General features: G+C 33.2%; 2 protein-coding genes across 2 annotated transcripts in view; one reads left to right on the top strand and one right to left on the bottom strand.

Annotated features, from left to right (window-relative positions):
• Positions 1-18344, top strand: part of LOC144852316 (uncharacterized) — a 51487-nt gene extending 33143 nt beyond the window's left edge. Inside the window, exons 17-40 of the mRNA XM_078710095.1 lie at positions 433-558; positions 1121-1247; positions 1725-1782; positions 3653-3842; positions 4104-4268; positions 4785-4922; positions 5207-5332; positions 5743-5988; positions 6622-6747; positions 7435-7566; positions 7848-7973; positions 8416-8541; positions 8759-8884; positions 9328-9453; positions 9839-9964; positions 10567-10692; positions 11037-11165; positions 11475-11612; positions 12114-12245; positions 12549-12689; positions 13816-13938; positions 15671-15859; positions 16045-16155; positions 16542-18344. Of these exons, the coding sequence (XP_078566221.1) occupies positions 433-558; positions 1121-1247; positions 1725-1782; positions 3653-3842; positions 4104-4268; positions 4785-4922; positions 5207-5332; positions 5743-5988; positions 6622-6747; positions 7435-7566; positions 7848-7973; positions 8416-8541; positions 8759-8884; positions 9328-9453; positions 9839-9964; positions 10567-10692; positions 11037-11165; positions 11475-11612; positions 12114-12245; positions 12549-12689; positions 13816-13938; positions 15671-15859; positions 16045-16155; positions 16542-16738 (3350 nt within the window). The 3' untranslated portion in view covers positions 16739-18344. The remainder of the gene's footprint in view (positions 1-432; positions 559-1120; positions 1248-1724; positions 1783-3652; positions 3843-4103; positions 4269-4784; positions 4923-5206; positions 5333-5742; positions 5989-6621; positions 6748-7434; positions 7567-7847; positions 7974-8415; positions 8542-8758; positions 8885-9327; positions 9454-9838; positions 9965-10566; positions 10693-11036; positions 11166-11474; positions 11613-12113; positions 12246-12548; positions 12690-13815; positions 13939-15670; positions 15860-16044; positions 16156-16541) is intronic.
• Positions 18345-19777: 1433 nt separating this feature from the next.
• On the bottom strand, positions 19778-22317 carry LOC144851739 (UPF0669 protein v1g209471-like). The gene is made up of 2 exons (XM_078709338.1): positions 22203-22317; positions 19778-21682 (listed from the first exon to the last, which is right to left on the bottom strand). Exon 2 carries the CDS (start codon positions 21630-21632, stop codon positions 21129-21131), a length of 504 nt encoding a protein of 167 aa, XP_078565464.1. The 5' UTR covers positions 21633-21682; positions 22203-22317; the 3' UTR covers positions 19778-21128.
• Between the last annotated feature and the right edge of the window lie 1431 nt (positions 22318-23748).

Here is a 23748-nt window from a genome sequence, read left to right as displayed (position 1 = left end):
TGTTTTTTCTCTAGATTTCAGCAACTTGGACAGAAAACAGTAATTTTCTTACTAGGTCTAGGCCTACACTTTGTTAGGTATTCCCTGTATACTACCTGTATTTAATGTTTCATAACACACATTACTGTTCTATTTTTTTTACATGAAAGCCCCCATAGGAATAGGCTAACAATCAAAATCTTTATTTTGTATTTTATAATGATTTTACCAGCAGACAATGCTGACGTATATAGGTCACAAAACCTCCCACACATCCTAATAAAAACATTGCAATACTTTCATTTTTAACATTTTTTCTAGTATAACATCTGTAAAAACATTTCATTCACTATCTACTCTGTACATTTCTAAACATTTCCTGAATTAGTTACTGCAGTAACTGCATTTGTATTATTTTTTTTATAAAGGTGCGAATTTATTTTCTATTTTTAGATGTTGATGAGTGCAAACAGGGCGACATATGTAATGGTGCGCCCTGTATCAACACACTGCGTAGCTATGTGTGTATGACTCCTAATTGTAACACTGGATATACCTACAAGGATGGAAAATGTGTTGGTATGATTGTTAAATATTTGTTACATTTTTCAGAGAGGAAAACAAACGAACAAAATGAAAAAGCAAATGAAATAAGAACACAATAATTTATATCGGCCTGAATAAATGTGACAATGAGTTGTCTTAAAAATGTGTTAAAATATATTTTTTTTACCTCAATATTCTTTCTAAAAATTTTATTTCATATAATTTACATTATAGAAGAATATTAGAAAATTATGAAAAAGGTGAATATTACAAGAAAGGAATAAAAATGAAGCAATTCTACAAATTATATTTAATAAATTGTTCTTGATTATATTTGCACAATAGAAAATATGAGGTTAAAAAAAATCAGAATAACAATGAATATGATATTAGATATATTGAAATTATGTATTGATCTTTTGAATTTAATATGAATTGGTGGTAGTAGTAGTAGTGATGAACGCCACAAAAGAGAAGAAAACAAATTTACATTATTAACATGATTATTATGTACAGTATTATTATCCCCACTGGTGCATCCTTTTAAACATGATATTGTATTTTTAAGTATAGCGCTATCGTATATGTTTTTCAGATGAAAATGAATGCGATGGCCAGCCTAACCTTTGTCCCTACGGAGATTGCGTGAACGTTGAGGGCTCATACCGTTGTGATTGTAATGAAGGCTTCCGTGCTATTAACCAACACTTATGTGATGGCAAGTTAATTTTTTGTTTTTTTATTTTTTTTTTATTTCATAATTTATGTGTATTTTTGAACTGCCACAGAGTACTGAAATAGACAAAATGATATATTTTCAACAAAGTATATTTAAAGATGTATTGTCAACATAAAAAATAAAGGTGTATAAAATCAAATTTGAAAAGGCCATTTTATAGTTTAAATAACGTTTAATTCACTTTTGCCAAATAAAAAACAGACCAAAAAACATGATTTCGCTTATAAAAAAGAAACAGTTACATTTAACTAGAAACCTATTGAGTTCCAGACAATGAGATTACGGTTATCTATTCAATCATCAGATACTTAATTTTATTTGTTAAATAGAATAACTATATATGCGACATTAAAATGAACAATTCATCAAATTTAAACTAATTAATTTTTGTTTTAAACAATATACAATATGTAAACATTAAAGTTTTTTGTGTGGTTTTTTTTTCTATCAATTTATTTAGCCAATTAAATGTTAAGCTGCGTAATTATTCTAATGTGAGAGGTGGTTATCGATTTCCTGTTTGTATTCTAATGGGGCATGATATTATTAAATTCCAATTAATTTAAAAATATCTTGTAAAATATTGCATGATACACACCTACAACATAATTAGAATATTGCTTTGTTTTTGACAAATTGTTATTATAGCAATTATTATTTTATTACTTAAAATTGTTTTTGCCAAAAACACAATTGTTGTCTTTCCACTAGGACCTTGTTCAGTCTCTATTTACAACAAAGCGGTTAAGTAGAAAAAACTATAGTTGGTAATTTAAAATGCACACAAATGAGCTAGTAAGCACGATATATATAGAAACAGTACTAAACAATCTTAAGCTCTGTCTACACTATCAAGCAAAAAGGTGTGATGGACATGACGTTGTCATATCACTAACATATTTGGGCATATCAACACCATATTTGGGCACAACACACTCAAACTGATAGTGTAGACAGAGCTTTACTAAATGTTTTTATTTTAGTTTGGACGTCCATCATCAAATTTGCATTTCAAGCTGTTGGGAATTTTAGAATGTAGACGACCTCTTTGTTTCTGCGTTCCTATGTTGATGACATTCAAACGATTTTGAAACATCAGCCGAGACTTATGTTTCATGACAGCCCCTGGGGGTGGTCATGTCCCGTTATTTTTTTTGATGCAGTGCTTAGTCAAAGAGAATCACTTTAGAAGAATTAATTTGAAAGTTAAAACAGCTGAACCTTTTATTATGAATGATATAAAAAATAACCACTGTAAAGACAAACAAATTTAAGTTTAGGCCTAATAATGAAGATTGTGTTTTAAAAAATCCATGGGTAGAATAAATAATCCTATTTTTCTCAGGTAGAACTCGAAAACCCACAACCTCCCGTTCACTAGCCCGGTTGTCATACCACCCAGGTATGTCTAAGGTTTTGATTGGAGCCCAAAGAAGCAACGGGTACCGTACCATCAGGATAATTGTTATTTTATATCCATCTTTAAAGGATACTCTTCCACAATCAATCAAGAATGCCAACTCTATTGACATCTTCAAACAGTTGCTGAATCTCTTTCACATAGCATATGAAATGACATAATTTATACCTAGTTCGAGCCTTGTCGTCATAGAACTTTAGAGAAATTTATTTTGGTTAGGGGCTATACAAAAGACAATTATTATTAATTTATTTGAGATCCTGCAGGTGACAAGAAACTTGTTTTCTTCTAATACAGGATCCCCAATAATGGTCTTCAAATGTCTTAATTATATTATATATATTGTTATTTTCCCATTATTGAAATTAATAAATGTTCTTGAAATTAAATGAAACTTCTACGATAAAGGATTTTATAGTAAACTGTAGTTACATTCTGATAATGCAGTATATATTTTTTTTATTTAGCACTGTTTTTTTTAATGATTTTATTTGACTTGTGTTATTTGTACACATGCCAAAAGAAGGCATTGCTAGGATTGCCATGGGACACTCTGGTTAGTTTATTGTCAAGATAAATGATGGCAATCTCTATCTTTTTCTAAGACAGGATATATTTTTATTATGTTATTTGTGAAATGAAATCAATTTTGAGGTTACAATTTGTCCTTGTTAATGTTAAATTGTATAGTGAGGACTAAAGGTATGTTCACACAGAGAGTGAACTCAATTTAGACCGGTACAATTTGTTAACTGATTGAGTAGTGAAGATTATATAAAAGTCTGTTCACACTTAATCTATTGGTTTTTGTCCTGTGTTTCCTGTGAGGTACACTAATCTAAATGTGCATTCACACTAAGATTTTAATAAATTTCATGGTCAACAGTTCGTCCTTATTTGGAACACCAAACAAGTCATTATTTTATCTGTAACAGATTAGTGATTAATATTTTACTTAATTTTGACAGTTTAAGAAAATCATTAGTAAGTATATCGTTTATAATTTTTGCATATTTTGTTTGTTTACAGATATTGACGAATGTTCCACGGATCTTGATTTATGTGGAAAGGAAGCCAACTGTGCGAACAACGAAGGATCATACAGATGCTTCTGTCCAAATGATTTACAGTTTGATTTTCAATCAAAGAAATGCCATTGTAAGTTAAGAGGAATTATACACAGTAGAACTCTTCATTTGGGACATTTCTATTGATAAATAAGAGGAAACTTTCCTGTGAAACAAATGAGTGGCAATAACCTCTATTAAAGAGAAACCGTTCTGAAGGTGTCCCCTTAATAGGGTTTTTACTGTATTTCTGAGGTCTTGAACTAGATTTTCAGAATTTGGTGTAGTTACAAGAACTATCACAATTTTCTATTTGAATGCTTTCTAATCATTATCGTTATCTAATTTACAGCATTAGACTCTGAGGAACGCAAGATGTGTTTTGCCGACATTACTGACGCAGAGTTGTGTGAACAAGTTATCAGTAATAACGCAACACGACAGGAATGCTGTTGTACTATCGGGACTGGCTGGGGTGACGATTGCGAGTTTTGGCTTTGTCCTCTCTCAAATACAGGTAATGAAAGCCACAACAAATTACCCTTTCAATCAATTATTTATTTTTGCCTACCGTTCCATCCTTTTTTTTTTAACAACCATTCTATTTCTTTATCTTGAATCTTCTTTTTTCTTATTCTGAGAAACTTTTTTTTGTCGTCCCATGTTGGTGAAAGAACAGATGTACATAGCATGAGTACAGGTGGGACTAAAGTTCAATGACCCTAGATGATGCGCAAGTGAATTGGGAATAAGGATATACACCCAGGAATTCAAATACATCTCTGGTTTATATCGTTTGATTTGTTATATTTGTAAAAACATCTGCAACCTTTCTTTGCCATCACAACTACTTATAGTCTTAGATTTCCTTTTGACATGTGTCAATCTTTACGAGATGTCAAACTTTACGTCAAAGTTTACTGTTATCCCAGTCCACTTTCTTAAAGAATTGGGAGAGACCAAAAAAGTGGTTCAAAGTATATTATCCCTCAATAACAAATGTTTGCTCTTATCTCTTATTATTTATTTACAGAGGAGTTCAAAAAGATATGTCCTAATGGGCGTGGTCGAAAGACGGTTGTTAACCCAGAAAGACAGTCTACATCGGACCAGTCCATTTATATTGACAGTGGCGCTCTCGCTGGTGATCCTAAATATATGTCTGAACGAGGTAAGTCAAATAAAAGTAGATAAACAATAATGATTTGAAATTAGATAAACTGTGACAATGACTAAATGTATTGTTAAAAATAACGGCCAATTTACACAGAAAAGCGGGAAACTGTGTAGCTTGTCCCATGTAAAATCGCCCGTCCGCTCCATGCTTTGTGTTAATGGTCATTAAGAAACAACATAGATTCTATATTTTTGTTACTGTTAACGCTCATCTACAAATTGGCCTTGATACTGTTAATCTGCATAGTGTAATTAAAATTGCGATTCTGCTTTTCACAGGTGTTGATGAGTGCAAAACCTTCCCGTCAATATGTGGTACCGGTATGTGTGTTGACACGCCCCTCAGCTACAAGTGCACCTGTCCGGGAAGGTACTACTTTGATATGAAGCAAAAGGTGTGTCTACGTAAGTAAATGTTTATTCTTTATCAAGTGTTGTATGTCCCAGAGAGTTGTAACTCCCTGGTATATCCATACTATTTTCGTCACTGTCCTACAGGTCTATGGGCATTTATTTCTTCATTATACTGGGTGACCTTTTCAGTACAGGACTGTTCTCCCAGAAAGCCCAGTTCAGAACTCACAAAATTGGATACACAATACACCACCACCCAGCACACATATCTACAGTATAGCTGCCATTCTGAATCTTAGTTTCTCAGAATAAAAAACCCTTCTAAGACAGATTCAAATTAGAAAGGACATTGTTTTGAGCCACTCTTCTGTAAAATGCATCCAAATATCTCTTTCTAAAAGTAAATGGAAGATTTTATAAATTATTTTCCTATTAATATTAATCCATTTCTATGTTTTCAGAGGAAAACGAGTGTTTTAAATACCGCGGCATATGTGGAAATGGAACATGTATCAACACAGATAAAAGTTTTTTCTGTAAATGTCCGCCCAACTATGCCTTTGATAACGCAGGCCGCATGTGTAAACCAGATGACTTGTGCGCCAATCACCGATGTGGAGATGGAGAATGCGTAGTAACGAATGGCGCTGCTACGTGTCAGTGTCAACAAGGTTACAGGCATAGCAGTGTACTTGGCTCTTGTCAAGGTATATCTAGCCCGCTGCTGTTATTTTCTAGGTTAAGAAACCCTGTGTTTTAGACAGAATTTATCAAGAAAAACAATTCATAAAGAAACTTAGTACTATTATTTGCATGTAATGTATACTATTAACTTTTACTTAAAGGTTTCACAACATTAGGCGCTATATAAATCCAGGATATTATTATTATTACGATTGAATGGTGTAAGGTCGAAAAATTAATTACAGATCGAAACAGAATAATTTACAAACGGTGTACACAGAACGTGTGGCGCAGTTTGTTGGACGTTGGACTACTGATCGTGAGATCGAGGTTCAAATCCAACTCTCGCTGCATTGCTTGTATCCTTAGGCAAGATACTTTACTTACTCTCTGCACCCAGGTGTATAAATGGGTACCCGGTTCGATCAAGACACAACTTTGCGCTGATTACTAGCTGCATTATGGGAGTATGTTTCCATACGTGTTTGATCCAAAAAAATAATATGTTATGTAATAATGTTCAGCGCTTAGAGGTTTCACAACATTAGGCGCTATATAAATCCAGGATATTATTATTATTATTAAACAAGTACCATCCTCATTACCATGCATGGTATATTCTATCAACAATTACAAATTATCTTTTGTGTTTGCAGATATTAATGAATGTAATGAGCAAGCTGACATTTGTGGCAATGGTACATGTGTCAACAGACCGGGTGAATACAAGTGCTACTGTCCCAAATTCTACGAATTTAATGAACAACTTACGGCTTGCAAAGGTATGTATGTAAAGCATTGCAGTTATTGCCTTACTTCTGTATCCATAACGTACAAACACAATCTCTGGTTATCGCATATGTTTTGTTAGGGTCATGTGCAAAAATATTATTTTTATAGCGAAGTGTGCTTTTGAGAAATTAATTTCGATGTCAATAGTGTTCAGTTGGTCTTTAAATGGGCAATATTTGGTGCAGTTCTAATGTTCTGGTCTAATTGGTTGCATTCAGGAATTGTCTTTGGATAGAGCGAGTAACGATAACAATCTTTGTTGATTGCTATATGTTTTCCAGTACTGGATTGTCTATTCGTCATGTTATAATTTGTTGATTACTTGATTTACTTGATTAAACAGAAAATATTAATATTATGATTGCTCGATTTGAGATGTGTGATTGACGTGAGGATTGGAATGTCAACAGAAATCGCACAGATACCCAATTTTGTGGACAAAACAAAAAAAAAGATTATTTATTATTTCTTTTTTGTTTATTTGTTTTATTATATTATGCATGTGTTCAATTATATTATATCTGCAGCAACAGATATCGCACAGATACCCAATTTAGTGGGCAAAACATGAAAAAAAAAGAATATTTATTATTGCTTTTTTGTTTATTTGTTTTATTATATTATACTAATACATACTAATTATATTATTTCTCTATTTAAATATATTCTATCTGCAGCTACTGATTTCTGTAAAATAAACAGAGAAGTGTGTGGATCAGCAACGTGTCAGAATTACCAAGAAGGCCCAGGATATGTGTGCTTGTGTCCTTCAAACTATTTCTTCAATGCAACAACACGTTCTTGTCAGAGTAAGTTAGCTAGACAAGTCTGTTTAGAAACACCAAACTGCACTGCAGAATCTTTAATCTTAAACTACAATATCAAACTTGTATGTGCCCATATATGGACATGATGATGTCATATCACTACCATATTTGGGCATACTACTACAGCTCCCATATTTGGGCACATAACATTTTTTTTTGTCAAACTAGTTTGATAGTGTAGACAGAGCTTCACTGAGAAAGCGTATAAATATGTTGTTTTGTTTTGTTTTAAAATTATGTTCAACATTCTCTGTTTTTATTAGGTAATGATGTTTGTGTTCGGTTCGGTGTTGATTGCGGTAATGGTACTTGTGTTACGTCATATGGTAGACCCGTTTGCCGTTGCGCAGAAGGATATAAATTTGAACGTACTCGCAAGACATGTGAAGGTTTGTTAAATCACACCCAATATTTGTAGATTATCAAATGAATTAAATCAGATAAGAAAAATTTACATAACGCTTTACACTACTTGCAAAACAACTTTAAAAGCAAAACAAGAAAACTTACCCCAAAAAATACAATCCAGATCCTCCACAGACGTTACCAGGCTATTCAGGAAATTAAACTCGGAGATGTAATTTTAATAAAATGTTGATTGGACGAAAATTAGTTGCTAGGTCATTCCAGAGTTGTGGTCCATATTTTGAGAAAAGATTTATCACCAGAGGTGGTAGTGACATGTGGAACATTGAGCCTGGTAACATCAGTGGAGGACCTTGGACCACTTCTACCTGGTTCATACCTAATGAGAAAATATTTGATATACAGAGTTTCAATAATAATAATAATGTTGATACATTACTTTCTTGAATGTTTCATGTATTTCAGTTGCTGATATTTGTACAGCATTCCCTGATATGTGTGGTAATGGGACATGTGTATTGTTAAGATCAGGACATCGTTGTGTATGCCCTTCTGGATTTGAGTTTGAATCTCTTTCTAAAAACTGCTTACGTAAGTTTGAAAGAATTTACCTCAGACCTACAAAGTTTCTGGATAACTGTTGTAGTATCTATAATATATAGATGGCAGAAATACCACCCTCTAAGTTCGGATGATTTTTGCAAAAATAGCACCCTCTATGGGTTGGCCACACTAAGTTACTCAATATTAATTTTTTTTTCTCCATAATTCAGTTGGTGTAACTACTTTTACACTGTTTATTCTGTAGGTGTTGACCAGTGTCGAAAGTTAGAGGGAGTCTGTGGAAACGCAACCTGCACAGATTTACAAGGAATTATCGATTGCACATGCCCAGAAGGTTATGAATTTGACGCTCAATTAAAATCATGTCTCGGTGAGTCCATCTTGCTTTGTTTTTTTTCCCTCACAGTAAAACTTTTTCACAGCTAAAATGAAATTGTGAAATACTATTTATTATTATATAGAGCTTTCCTGTTTAGAAGTTTAGTCTTACTAACTAACTGCTAAAAAAATTTTAATACTAAAATATTCATTGCATCATTCATCAGAGTTGGGTAGCCGAGAGGTTAGGACATTTCACTGTCATACAGAGAGACCCGGGTTCAATTCCCCACAATTCAACTGAAAATGAGTATGTGGTTGAAAATACTAGGGAGGATAAGGCAGCGTGGAAAGGCCACCCTGCCACATAATACAGAGGCTTAGTACAATGAGCTCCTAACAGCTACCCTATGTTTAAAAATGAATATGAGACTTACCTTTATTCATTGCAACAGTGATATTTTGTTCCTGATTACCGATTTCTTTATATTTCAGTCTCTAACGAGTGCCAAGTTTTCCCTAGAATTTGTGGTAATGGAACTTGTCAAGATACTCCAACACATTATGAGTGTTCGTGCCCGGCACAGCATCAGTTTGACGAGACGCTACCAGGATGTATACGTAAGTTTAATAGTTACTAAACAATTTAATTCATTTAAATATCTTGATAATGCTTGACTGTGTGTGTGTGTTTGTTTTTCAAACAAATACTCCTTTTACATCACCTAAAAAATTCCGGAGTTTAAAGCTCTGTCTACACTATCAAACTTTATTTGACAAAAAAATGTTATGTGCCCATATATGGACATGATGATGTCATATCACTACCATATTTGGGAATATCGCTACCATATTTGGGCAAACTAGTTTAATAGTGTAGACAGAGCTTAACACATCAACACCTGCATTTGATATTGGATGTAAACTTTAGTGTTTTACTATGCAATGTGAAAGGGATTTAAGATGCATGAAGGATTGGGTTTTACTTACTTTATTTGTTGTTCAGGTATTGGTATGTGTAAACTGTACCCATACACATGTGGAAATGCTACTTGTCTAGATGACAATGGCAAAATAGTGTGTGTCTGTCCTGCACATTATGAATTTGATACTGTCACCAATGTATGTCTAGGTATGTACTATTGTAAACCAACTTTTATACTTCACATAATACACACCCTTAAAGTAAAATGGAATAATCCATGAAAATACTATAATAAGCTTTATCTACACTATCAAACTTTATGTGACAAAAAATGTGATGTGCCCAAATATTGTAGTGATATGTTGTCATCGTGTCCATATATGGGCACATCACATTTTTTGTAACATAAAGTGTGATAGTTTTTGGTGTTGTTATGCATGTTTTGATGTACTTATTTGGAGGAGAAATAACAACAGCCTTGTAATTTTGTTTTTATATTTTATTCATTCATTGCTAACTTAAGTTTTCGTGTCTTAGCTACAATTTAAAGAAAAAAATAAAAAAATATTAATATTTAATAATAATAAAATTTAAAAAAATAAATACAAATGCCATGGTATAGCAGCTTAGAATGAATGTACAGTAGTAGTTTATAATTAACAAGGTCATATACATGGCTGTAGTCGCGTGCTCAAATTTGAGTTAGTGTTTACTGACCGACCATCCAACCAACCGACCGTCATAGTGAGCTGTAGAGTCACGTTTCACGTCACTAAAAATTATGCGTTACTATACTTTGTTTCTTTTAGCTTCAAATGAATGTTATTTGTATCCAGACGTTTGTGGAAATGGAACGTGTGTTGACCTTGTAGACGGATATCAATGTCGCTGTAACATTGGATATGATTTTGATTATGACACCAAATCATGCATAAGTAATAGTTGTCTTAATTTTAACGACTTTCTATCACATTTTTAAAATTGATTGGTTAGAAATAAAAATTAGACGAGCAGCAGCAAATACAACATAATTTTATGTACATTTTAACAATGTTTTTTATTTTTGCAATTTTATTTTTTTATTTATTTTTTTTTTATTTTCAATCTTTCTTTAATACATTGGAATACAAAAAAAAAGCAGACATCACACAGAGTAAAAATAGAAAAATTTTATTTTTGCTTAGACCTACACAATTTTTTAAAATAAGTACTTATCTTATCAGTGCAAGGTGTAAGTACAAATTACCCTTTCAAATAATAGTTGGTGCTTTGTTTTTAGGATCCAGTGTTTGTAATAAAATAGTTGGCCTCTGTGGTGGTAATGCCACATGTCAGGATACCATATTTGGTCATCGTTGTCTTTGTCCAGAATATTCCTTCTACGATCCTAACGATGAAGTCTGTAAAGGTAAGTCTATGAATAAATTCAGGACAGTAACATCTCTGACAAACATGTCACTAGCACTGCATTGTCTAGGCAATCTTAGCAATAATCTAAAGCTCTCTCTAGACTATCAAACTTTATGTGACAAAAAAATTTGATGTGCCCATTTATGGACATGATGATGTCATATCACTACCATATTTGGGTATACTGTATCACTACCATGTTTGGGCACATCACAATTTGTTTGTCAAACTAGTTTGATAGTGTAGACAGAGAGCATGGTTGTAGTTACATACCTGTAGTTCATTGTCTATATATTTTTCTTGACAGAGGAAACACCATATGATCCTTGCACACAGATACCAGACGCATGTGGGGCTGGTGCTACATGCTCGGCTGCTGATGGCCTCATAACATGTACCTGCCCATTAGATCAGGAATATGATGTCACCTCAAGAACCTGTGTTAGTAAGTATAAAATGTAAAATGATTTATATATACAGATGTTTGTGTTTATGGTGATGCTCTGCTGCTAGAGTATGGGTGTTACCTCAGAATGTTTGTTCCTATTTAGAATCATAACGTAACGGTCTTTCATACCTGTTCTGGCACAGTTCTGGTCCGGTACCAGCACATCAAATCAAACATCAATGTTTCATTTTCACGATACCCCCACACGGTTATGCACCAATCGATATGCGCGTTGCCGTGTGAAAACGAAACATTGAAGCTTTGATTTTATTTGCCGGTGCCAGACCAGAACCGTACCGGAACAGGTGTGCAAGACCCTTTAATCAAACCAAATTCAAATTCAACAAACATTTATTTCGTCAAATGCTATACAAATAATACAGAGCATAAAAATGAGGACCAACCTAGAAGTAAACTTGTCTCAGTTAGCCCTTAATTGCTGGTCCCCAATTAGTATTCCGTAATTATCTATACAGTAAATCTTTTTCTCTGTTACAGAAAACCTTGATTCATGTATATTATTTCCTGAGATATGTGGCAACGGCACTTGTGTCAATCGTGGAGTTAGAGATTACATCTGTGAATGTCCAGCAGGATATTACTTCCAAAGTTCTGAAAATATTTGTAAATGTAAGTAACAAATTGTTTAATTTACTATAATGACTAGTTATGTTTATAATAAGCTCTGTCTACAAACTTATGTGTCAAAAAATGTGATAAGCCCATATATTGACACGATGATGTCATATTACTAGCATATATGACCATTTACACACAACGCTGATACAGATTCTATGTGGGACAAGCTACGCTGTTTTCCACTTACTGTTACCGCTCTCGTCTGTGTAAATTGGCCTTTAGGCAGATCTGGCAGTTTTGCAACAGCCCAGACAAGTTTCTGGAATGTTACTCTCTCTTGTTAATTTCTTACAGCTTCAACAGCAGCTCTTAGTGACAGTGTGAATGAGTGTCAAATCCAAGGTGTGTGTTTGAATGGTGTTTGTTTTGACTTGCCTGATGGTTACAGATGTGATTGCTGGGAAGGCTTCATAAAGGTCGGCGACGAATGCAAAGGTAAAACGTTCAATCAAATAGATCGGCCATCTAATCTACGATTTTTCTCTCCAATCTGAGCCCATTTTTATAAGGCCTAAGAGACCATTTCAAAATTATTTTATACTACAGCAGTATTACTACATTTTGTTACTCTTCAACTTGTTTATGTAATTATTTACCTTTTTTTTTTTTTTTCATTTCATTTATTTTTTATATACAATATAAAAAAACATGAAAATATCACACAAAACCAGGCAGAGACAGGATTCCTAAAATACGAACTTAATCACTATCTAGTAGGTCTCCTATTGCACTGATAGCTTTTGCTATCCTGTACAGTACTGTACTTACACATTCAAAATGATATTTCCAGCATTGACAGAAGGCACATCTTCTAGGCCTATTGTGCATCTTCCCCGTAACGTCTGTCTAAATTCGCCTTAATATCATTATTGTTTTTAACCTAACATAACTTCTCCCTAACGCAGCATATTTCAATTAAAGATCCTGGAGTGGTCTTTAATAGGAGGTATATACGTGTAGTTTTCCAATTTGTTTCTCTTTTTCCGAAGCATTATCCATGTAACAAATTAAATGCCATTTGAAATGAAACGGAATGTACTATTAATATTTTTTTTCATTTTTATCAATAAATTGTTTTCTTATTCATTATAATATAATTTTCCTTCAAATCTAAATGTATTGTCTATGAAATAACAGTGTTAAGTGACAGTGACATTCAACCTCTATTAAAGGGACATATTTGGAACATAACAAAGTGTTTCCTAAACAATGGTGACCCCTGTTAAAAGGTTGGCAGTACAGTGTGAATATATAATATATACCTTGTTCGTTCGTTTCATGTTCTCAAAATAGCCATTCAGGTGATGGAACACTTTTCTTTGAAACAAACAAAGAACAAAATATATTTTAAAACTATGGCCAACCCCGGTTCTACTACTGTATGGTAATAAAATTGGAAGTACAAATTTAAATCTTTAAGGAAAGGTTAAACAATATTTATATTATAACTTGGTGATTATTTTAAAGACAATACATTTCTAAACCATGTATGCTCTATTTTAAATAATATAATATAACATTATGATATTTCATAAACTTAATAACCAGATGATTTGTTTAGATGTGGATGAGTGTGAGGACATAGACGTTTGCCAGTTTGGTACCTGTGTCAATGCTCCCGGTACCTTCTGGTGTGAGTGCGAACCCCCTCTACAATTGGATAGTACACAACGACGGTGCATAGGTGAGGTATTGAGTGTGTGAATACACATTAGAAATCCCTATGAAATTTGTGAATTGATTTGAAAGTACAATGTAATGAAAGGAATAAAAAAGTAGTATTTTCACCATTATAATATAACGTTAAGTTTTGAGGTATAGTGACAAAATTGACATTTGACAAGTAATAATAATTTTTTTTTAATTTCACATTTACAAAAATGTTCATTACAGATTAAAATGGCTTAATTACATCATTTGGATAACATAACAATTCTTATCTTGATAATTTATCATATCTTTCAAAATTAATTTATCAACTATACTGTATTTATTCAAATTGAAATAAATACAGTATGAATTTAAATTCTTTTTTCATCATTTTTTTTTATCGAGAATTGCAAGCATTTCATCGAGAATTGCAAGCATTCCATCGAGAATTGCAAGCATTTCATCGAGAATTGCAATCAATTCATCGAGAATTGCAAGCATTCCATCGAGAATTGCAAGCATTTCATCGAGAATTGCAATCAATTCATCGAGAATTGCAAGCATTCCATCGAGAATTGCAATCAATTCATCGAGAATTGCAAGCATTCCATCGAGAATTGCAAGCATTCCATCGAGAATTGCAAGCATTTCATCGAGAATTTCAATCAATTCATCGAGAATTGCAATCAATTCATCGAGAATTGCAAGCATTTCATCGAGAATTGCAATCAATTCATCAAGAATTGCAATCAATTCATTGAGAATTGCAAGCATTCCATCGAGAATTGCAAGCATTTCATCGAGAATTGCAATCAATTCATCGAGAATTGCAAGCATTCCATCGAGAATTGCCAGCATTTCATCAAGAATTGCAATCAATTCATCGAGAATTGCAAGCATTCCATCGAGAATTGCCAGCATTTCATCAAGAATTGCAATCAATTCATCGAGAATTGCAATCAATTCATCGAGAATTACAAACACTTCATCGAGAATTGCAAACATTTTCATACGCATCTGCATGATTATAATCTATTTTTTTCTAAATGCTTTTAATTCTAAATTAAAAACCTGTTCTGTAAATTTGTTATCCTTTATTTAATGCATTACATGTAGTTGGAGAGAGTTCAGGTAAGTGTATATTAAAAATAATTTCTGAAAACAATTATTATTTGTTATTAAAAATTGAAATTCTTTCAAAATAAATGAAAATTGGAAATACTGTGTATACAAAATAGTATACACATTCATTTTGTTTCGTTTATGTATTCAACCACCAAAAAATAATATAATGTTAAGGATACAAACAACATATAAAAATAGAAAAAGCCTGGCAAGGGTTAAGCAAATGGGTTGAGTACGTCTACTACTGAACAATGGCAATGTCATATTATTGTTAGGAGTCGAGCCTGTTTACACAGAACCTTTCCTAAAATATCAACAAATTGAAAGTACATTGTCCCACTGAATTTTTGTTGAACATTTTTTTGTTGAATATGCCTTTTTAATGTCATAATAGTTATTTACTTCACAAAAATTGGATCGAAAACTAAAATACAAAAAATGTAATTTAAAGCCAAAAATAGTCCAAATGGCTGATAGCCAATGGGTTTTTTAAATTGAATTTAACTATTTATTTTGTCATTTTATAGGTGAAAACATTTTTCTTTTTTTTCTACAGTAAGTGATTACAAAATAACCTATCTAAAGTTTTTTAATGTTATTAATCTTCATGTTTACGAATAATCTATTTTGTAACATTTCAGAATTTATCTGGCAACCAGGTGGTCCCGGTATGAATGGCGCCACCCATGAGGAACGTAGAGCAACCTGTTGGTCTTCCAGCGATTGTAGTGGTTTACAGGCTACTTCACAGACCTACACAGAGTGCTGTTGCGGGTCTGGCATCAGTTGGGGTGTCGCTTATTGTGATGTTTGCCCGAAAAAAGGTTCAAGTGAGTGTAAAGTTAAATGTCATCAACTTTCTACTTAAGAGATGCAACAACAAAAATCAAATGTTCAACAATTTCAGAGCAAAATAACTATATACACAAAGCTAGCTCAAAAGCTGTATACCTGCATATTTTTATCTGTTGAGGGGATATAGTTTAATTATTATTCATTTTTTCCTTTTATGCAGTAAATTATAATATTATATGTGGATTACCGAGTGGAATCGACGAGATTGCAGAATTTTATGGTCAAACCGGTTTAGTCGGGAAAGATTCTGCACCTGAATTGTTATATACAAGTATGTAGTTCAAAGTTCATAGTTATTTAACAGTGATTTAACTTTTAATGAAACAGAAACTATTGAAATGACCCTGATTTCAAATCTGAAATCTGCCATACTATTACCTTAATACAAAAATTGTGTTTTTAATCTACCTTTACCACTTGCATGAACAGTATTACAATTGCCAACAATTCTGTTGGTCAGATGGTTGTATATGACATTCCTGTATTTTGCTCCGTCTGACTGGAGTGAAACTTATAAATGACAGCCTATATGCTGTAGTCGTAGTTTTCCCATTTTTGACAACATAGAGTTTAAATTTAATTCTCTACATACAAATGAGGGATATAATTGTAAATTATTATAAATATATTCAATCAATTTTTTCTTTCTCATCACAGCTGAAAATCCATCAAGTATTATTGTATCAACATATCCACCAGTTACTGAGGCTGCAGAGTCATTGACATTCTGTGAGCGCCATCCTAGTATCTGCCCTAATGGTAGATGTATCAACCAAGATAACTCTTATACCTGCGTTTGTAATTCAGGCTTTAAATTAAATAAAAAGAAACGGTGCAGACCCCGGAAGCAGTGAAGCGTAAAATAAGTACTGGCTTATTATGACCCTAGCAACTTAGCAATCCAAACAACATTATTATCGTTGTGATGGGTAACATTAAATTAAAACTAAAAGATTATTCTGGGGCAGATTGCAATAAGGGCTAAAACCTAGAAATTAGACCACTGCAATGGAAAGTCCAAGCCTACAGCTAGTAGATTCTAACCTTCTCAGCTGGCTTAGATATTTAAACTTCAGTCTAGCTCCATTGTAATCTGCAGTTTTTTATGACCTTGATATCAAAGTGTATAATATTTATTTATAGGTCCCCATTCTGCATCGATAAACATGAAATTGCATTAATGACATACTTTTTTTTAAATGAGGTTGTCTGAGACCTACAGCATGAAGATAAAAATGAACTCAGACAAGGCTAGGTTTCGGTTTATGCTTGCCGAATAGGGATCTAGTTCCATAACAATTCAAAAACAGAATGAGGTTTAGTCTTTAATAAGTTTCCCCCCCCCCCCCACCCATAGCAAAAATGTAATTATTTTATTTGCCTGTAATTATCACCACCGTTAAATGGCATTCATGAAAACAGAAGAGTATAAATTAATTAAAATAAATTTTTATAGATTTTTATATTATAAGAACAAAATATTATATTAGTTTACTATCTATATACAAAGTTTTAAATTAATTTATTTTAAAGATTAAGGATTTGGTTTTTGCTGTGTCCCAGACCCTGGGTATAGACACTGTCACACTTACTGCCATACTATCTCAGATAAGCCCACCCTCCTTAATCATTGGGGTGGGCTTATGCCTGAGAACCAACTATTTTGTGTTTACCTATAATCTTATAATACATTACACCAATTTAAGATATGTGCCCAGACCAGGCCACTTTCTTACACCAATATCATTAGTCAACCATTATTTTTAATCTGATATAAATAAAGAATTTCATAAACAGCAAACATGATCCTGGCTGGATCTGCCTTCTGACTAAAGAGAGTGTTCAATTTGCAACAACCGATTTCCGACAAGTTAGTTTATGTTAATCTATTGTACGCATATCAATGCATAGCTCCTATTCTAGATCGTAGCAAATGGAAAACTCCCTACCTTACCTGGCAACGGAAGAATATTAACAAAATAAAATCATTCTTTTATTCAATATTGAAAAAAAAACACATCATATACCGTAGACTAGTCCACCAGTCGGTGTTTCGATTTTTGTCTGAATACGAGCACATGTATTATACATATGAAACGCCATATATGCCAAAATATGTATCTTTTACTAATTTTGGTCTAGAACGTAGACTACATATAGCACTTCACATCTCAACCGGTCAACATTTTCACTTTTGTGTCGGTGTACTTCTATGAATGGATGAATGAATGTTTTATTGGTGCAGCCCCATCTAATGCATAATACACTTCATTATTGAATCACCCAAAAGATGATATTCATTAGTTTTATGCTTTGTTATGAAATTCTATGAAACTAAAATTATTAGTTACTGTTTTTCTCAAGAATTCATCTTATAAAGTCAATGTAAATATGTGTCAATAAATGTGTCAACTTTTATCTTTAAAAAGTTGTGTGAAATGTTTGTTGTTGTGTGAAATGTTTGTTGTTGTGTAATGTTTATTGGTAGTAATTGTTTCACCAGATTCTCTGTACTGTATCTCCACATACAGTATGGTATTAGTTGTGTAGTATCACAGGCAAATTCTGTAATACAGTGTCACAGTGTTACACATGTGATACCTGTATCATGTCATGTTATGTAGGCTTAAAGCCTATGATACATGTGTGCCACAAAGTTTGCCTATAATACTGCTGGTCTTTAAATTGTATTCAGCAGTGCCTATGTGTAGACATAATTACAGTGACTGCTTCATAAACATACGTTGGAACTAACTCAAATCATAAATTCAATTATCTTTTATTGGTCTAACTTCAGAAAAAAAATCTTGTCTACACCATCAAACTTTATGCGACAAAAAATGTGATGTCATATCACTACTATATTTGGGCATATCATTATCATATCTGGGCAGAATTTTAGTTTAGAAAAATGTAGTAACTGCACTGCAGTAGAATCATTTTTTTTATATTAAATATCTATTTATTTTTTGCATTTTTATTTGTAATTTTTTTTATATTAAATATTTTTATTTTATTTTTTGCCTTTTGTAAAATAAAAAATTTATATAATTATGGTTTTCGTTATTCATGGTTTGCATGTGGTTGACTTTTTAAAACATATTCTAAGCTGTTGCATGCAATATATATGTGGGAATGTTGTGATATGTGGATCTACACAGATGTTTAATTATTGAGCGGTGTTACCACATTGGACAGTTCTATCCAAAATGTAGGTATGCATATGTTATCACAAGAGAACTACTGGACAGCTCAACATTGTTGAAGGTAGTATCTGAGGGCCTGTTTCTACTGCATAAAAATAACCGGTTAAAAATGGTGTGAATAAATTAAGTCCAATTTCTTGGGAGCAGAAACAGGGCAATTTTGTGGTAACCGGTTAAAAGGCAGCGCAAAATAAACGGTTAAAAACACCCATTCAATTCGGTTTTAGAACGCCATTTAACCGGTTATTGCTGAGCAATTTTTAGCTGCAACACGAAATAACGGTTATTAGGTCGACAGCTGCTGATTTTGAGTCAACTACACTGCAGTAAAGTTTGAATTAACTGCCAGGACCAATTGCATTTTGGGTAATTCTAACGATTTTTGTCAATGACCACCCACTGATTCAAACGGTTATTTTGGAGCAAAAATTGAGCAGAAATGCAGTCAATATAAAAATTACATTGTTGAAATAATCGGTTTATTCGGCGCTCTGCAGCAGAAACAGACGCAAGTCACCCCTGCCAATACAGGACACACTTCTTAGGCTGGCCTAATGGTCTGTCTACACTATCAAACTAGTTCAACAAAACGAGTGTGATGTACCCAAACATGGTAGTGATATTACATCATCGGGTCCATATACGGGCACATCACATTTGTCACATAAAGTTTGAGCTTTATATATTATTTCAGAGTCTGGTACTGTAGTTAGATTCTATAGTATGACAATAACAAAAATTATTTGCAAATATATGTTTTATTACAAAATAATTGTCAAATCAAATGATATTTTTAAATTTAATTCTTTTGTCCAAATATAAGCGTCTAAAACATTTTACTAAATCAGTTGTAGATTACACATTGTATCAAAGCCACAAACGTTTTTGAATGCTACACTGATCCGTGATTTTATAACTGGTTCTGTGGAGTTGACCACAACAAGAATGTTAAGTGGCCTTTACTGACTGTGAACTTGATATTGTTACTTACTAATAATAGTAAAGTTAAGTCAACTTGAATTATGTAAAAACCAGAATAGCCTTTTAGCACCAAATTCTCTTAACCATGACGGAATTTTATCAATTATCGAAATAACCGCACTTTGGATACAGTTTTAAACAGAAGCCCATTGGGTTGTAGATAGGGATCTGGCTAATTAATATTTGTAAAAAAATTTGGCACTTTTCATATAACAATGCTTGAGATCCAATCCAAAATCAAATGCATTGCTTGAGGTATTTTTACCATTAAAACATTAAACTTGGGGCCCAGTTCATATACTAAAAGTAATACTTAATTCGTTGGATTGTAACAAGGTCAATTTGTTTATAAATATTGATAGCAGTTACTACTACTAGAATCAATAAAAATAAAATACTGCTGACTTTGAATTGGGACTAGTACAATTATTTATGTATGTTAAATATTGTATTTACTATTGAAATAACACAAACATCTGTACACCAACACAAATTTTAAAAGTCGGGGACTTGTACAGTTTACAGTAGACTTGGCCCAAGTTATTTGATTTTTTATGTTAGTCCATCACCTGGCGTTTAGATTTTTGACTGGTTTCAAGCTCAAGTATTATACGTATGAAACGCCATATGTGCCAAATTTATCTTTTTACTAATATTAAGTCAACACAGTCTACAAACTATGATGCATTCCTAAAGCTTTGTTCTTAGGACTAAGATGCAATTGATCCACCAACGAGGGCTTAAAACCAGAAACGTCTATGTTTAAATTAATAAATTAAATTTAATTTTAATTATACTGAAACCAATATTTTACCCAATTTGCTTTGAGATTGTCTCACCATGGTGTAAATATCTAGTTTCATCAAATTATTACTGTTAATTAATAAATAATAATAATACATTATTTATGACATGCGTGAGTGTGTATTATTAATTAATACACACTCCTGCTCGTCATAAATATTTTTACCCATATCTACTTTAACTGAAATTGTTAGTTAAAGGATTATTTTTCTAAACTAAAAACACATAAATCAAAACAAGAAATGTTATCAAATTAAACGAGTACATCAAGGAGAATCTCAAAAATAAATTCCAGAATCATCATAAGGAGTGAACCCCTTGTTTCGTCGTCGTGAACATCATCATCATGAACAAAACTGTCATCATTATCTAATCTGTACGTTATTACTTTCAACTCAAAAGTGCTGTTATCATAAGTTGGATGCCCGTACACTGAAATCGAAAGCGGTTTTGATAAACTTGCAGGTATATCAATGTAGTCATAGCCACATGTTGCCGAACTTATGTCATAATTTTCAAAGTTCGCTTTCTCTTCTTGACCTTCTTTGATATACAAGTCAGCATCACCATCTATTGTGTTCAAGATGATCTTTAAATTGCCGTTAAACTTCCCCAGCGTATAGTGTTTGTAGTTTGCAGCGGCAACCGTTTCATATTTTGTCATGACTTTCGTGGCTTCTGCCGCAAGTCCTACGTATGTTATCAGTGACATCATCAGACCGCAAACTAATTTACACAGTACACTTGCACGTCGCATCTTCACACATTACGCCTTCTTTCCTCCAACTCCACCTTCGGTAAATCAATCTAGCAGTATTAAATTTATAATAAAATTGATGAATATATTAAAATAAAAAACCGTTTCATTCACTGTTTGCAAAAATACTGACCGAGTGCCAATCCAAAGCCATAAATGTAAAAATGTGTTATTATTAATAAAAATTGTCTTAAAAAGGTTAATCGTCAGCAGTCTTCTGGCGCTTTTTTGTACCGGATCAAGCCTTGGTTGTCGCTGTCGCTGTATGTATTAGGCCTACCTCTACTGTAGCATACCTAGGCCCGGGCCATCCACTAATAATGAATAATCTAATAGGCCTAGCTAGTAGGCTAGGCCGTCAATATAGTTTAGGCTAGGCCTAGGCCGTCAATATAGTTTAGGCTAGGCCTAGCCTAGTGTTAGGCCTTACTACAGTAATAAAGGGCTAGAGGCCTAGTATTATTATAGGCCTAACTAGGCCTAGGCCTCTATCCTAGTTAGCCTCTATTATTGGCTAGGCCTAGGTATATATAAGTATATAAGTTCCAGTCTAGGCTGGGTACAACCTACAGGACTGTATAGTCTCGCCGCAGTGACGGGATAATGGATATATAGGAAGAGGGTGGTGGATGAGGGAGATAGAGAGAGCCACACGACGTACTACACAGTGTGGTTTTAGTTTTTACCGTACCACGACGCGACTGGACAACGGCAGCCGGAGATGTAAAGAGGCATTTATCTAATTACACGGAAACCCGATTTTCCTCATGTCACTCGTAAGAATGTCTTTGTGTTGGTTAATAATTGATCAACTGACCTGTTATTTATTTGTTCCATAAACCAGACATATATGGACAAATTGTTTTTCTCGACAAAACGTAACAATATTATAAGTAGATGATGTTTTTCCGGGTTCGTTTTTCCCCTACCAAAAATGGCAATTTTCAGTGACGATGACTATTTTTTTTAATGTAAATTTCCAGAGTGTTTTCAAACTAAAAAAGAAAAAAATAAAATCTTCTTTTGAACTTTTGAACAGAATAATTATTTGTAGTGTTTTACGGCACTACCACGTGACTTTTTTTAAAGTCTGATCGGTCACAATAGAAAATATAAATAGCTTAACCTCACAATAGAAATGAAACGTGTGGGATAGGCCTGTGTATGATGAGAATCGTTAAAGCTCAAAATGAAACGATATTTTGTAGCAGTAATGTGTAGCTTTGTATATATTTGTGATTTTTTTTCAAGAATAAATATTAATATCGCAATTATAGATAAATGGTAAAACCGCTAAACTCTACATCAATCAATCAAGTCAATGTAAGCCATTTGTATTTTTATTGTACGTTAACTAGGCCTATAGGCTACTAATTAATGCGGCAGGAATGTATCACCAACAGTAGGCCGCGCCTATATACAGCTGGGCGTACAGGCTGGTGGTGGAGGGGGAATTGTAAACGTGGAACTTTTTCCTTTGACCGACCCACTTCCCTGGAGCTGACCTGAGCAAATTTTGAAAAATAGTAATATTATAATAATTGCTTGGGACTGATGTAAGACAATTGGGGGAAATAGAGCTGTTAAGTCCACAGTAATGGAACTTTACATGATTTGTTGGAAATAAAAAAACTCAATAATAAGATTCACCAGGACCTTAAATCCACCATGATTGGAACTGCGAGCTAAGAACATTTTAAAAAATAAATCTGCTTGGTCCGATCCCCGGAATTTGCACTTATACTATTGAAATATGAAACACAATTATAAATCTACAACCCACCATGGTTGGAATGAAGCTAAGAACATTTTAATAATAGTCGAGCTTTCGCACTGCAGTACGATGTTGGCTATAGCTTGGTGTGATTGATTGTTCGGCCCGATCATTGGATCCTCGTAGGTTCAATCATGGAGTTATAAAATTTATAATTTATAATTTTATAACTCCATGGTTCAATCCTTTTCAGAATTCCACTTTTAAAGACTTCCAGAGCCGCAAAACCAACTCAAAACGTCAAATATCCTTAAAAAATCAACGTATGCGTAAATTTTTTTTTCTCCAAAAAAAGAATTTGAATTACCGGCGACAGTTTGAATTGAAAAAAATTATTTTACG

The sequence above is a fragment of the Antedon bifida genome, chromosome 9 (assembly GCF_963402885.1).
Source record: "Antedon bifida chromosome 9, ecAntBifi1.1, whole genome shotgun sequence".
NCBI lineage: Eukaryota > Metazoa > Echinodermata > Crinoidea > Comatulida > Antedonidae > Antedon > Antedon bifida.
The sequence above is the reverse complement of the archived record's forward strand: the minus strand, read 5'-3'. Positions and strand labels throughout refer to the sequence as shown.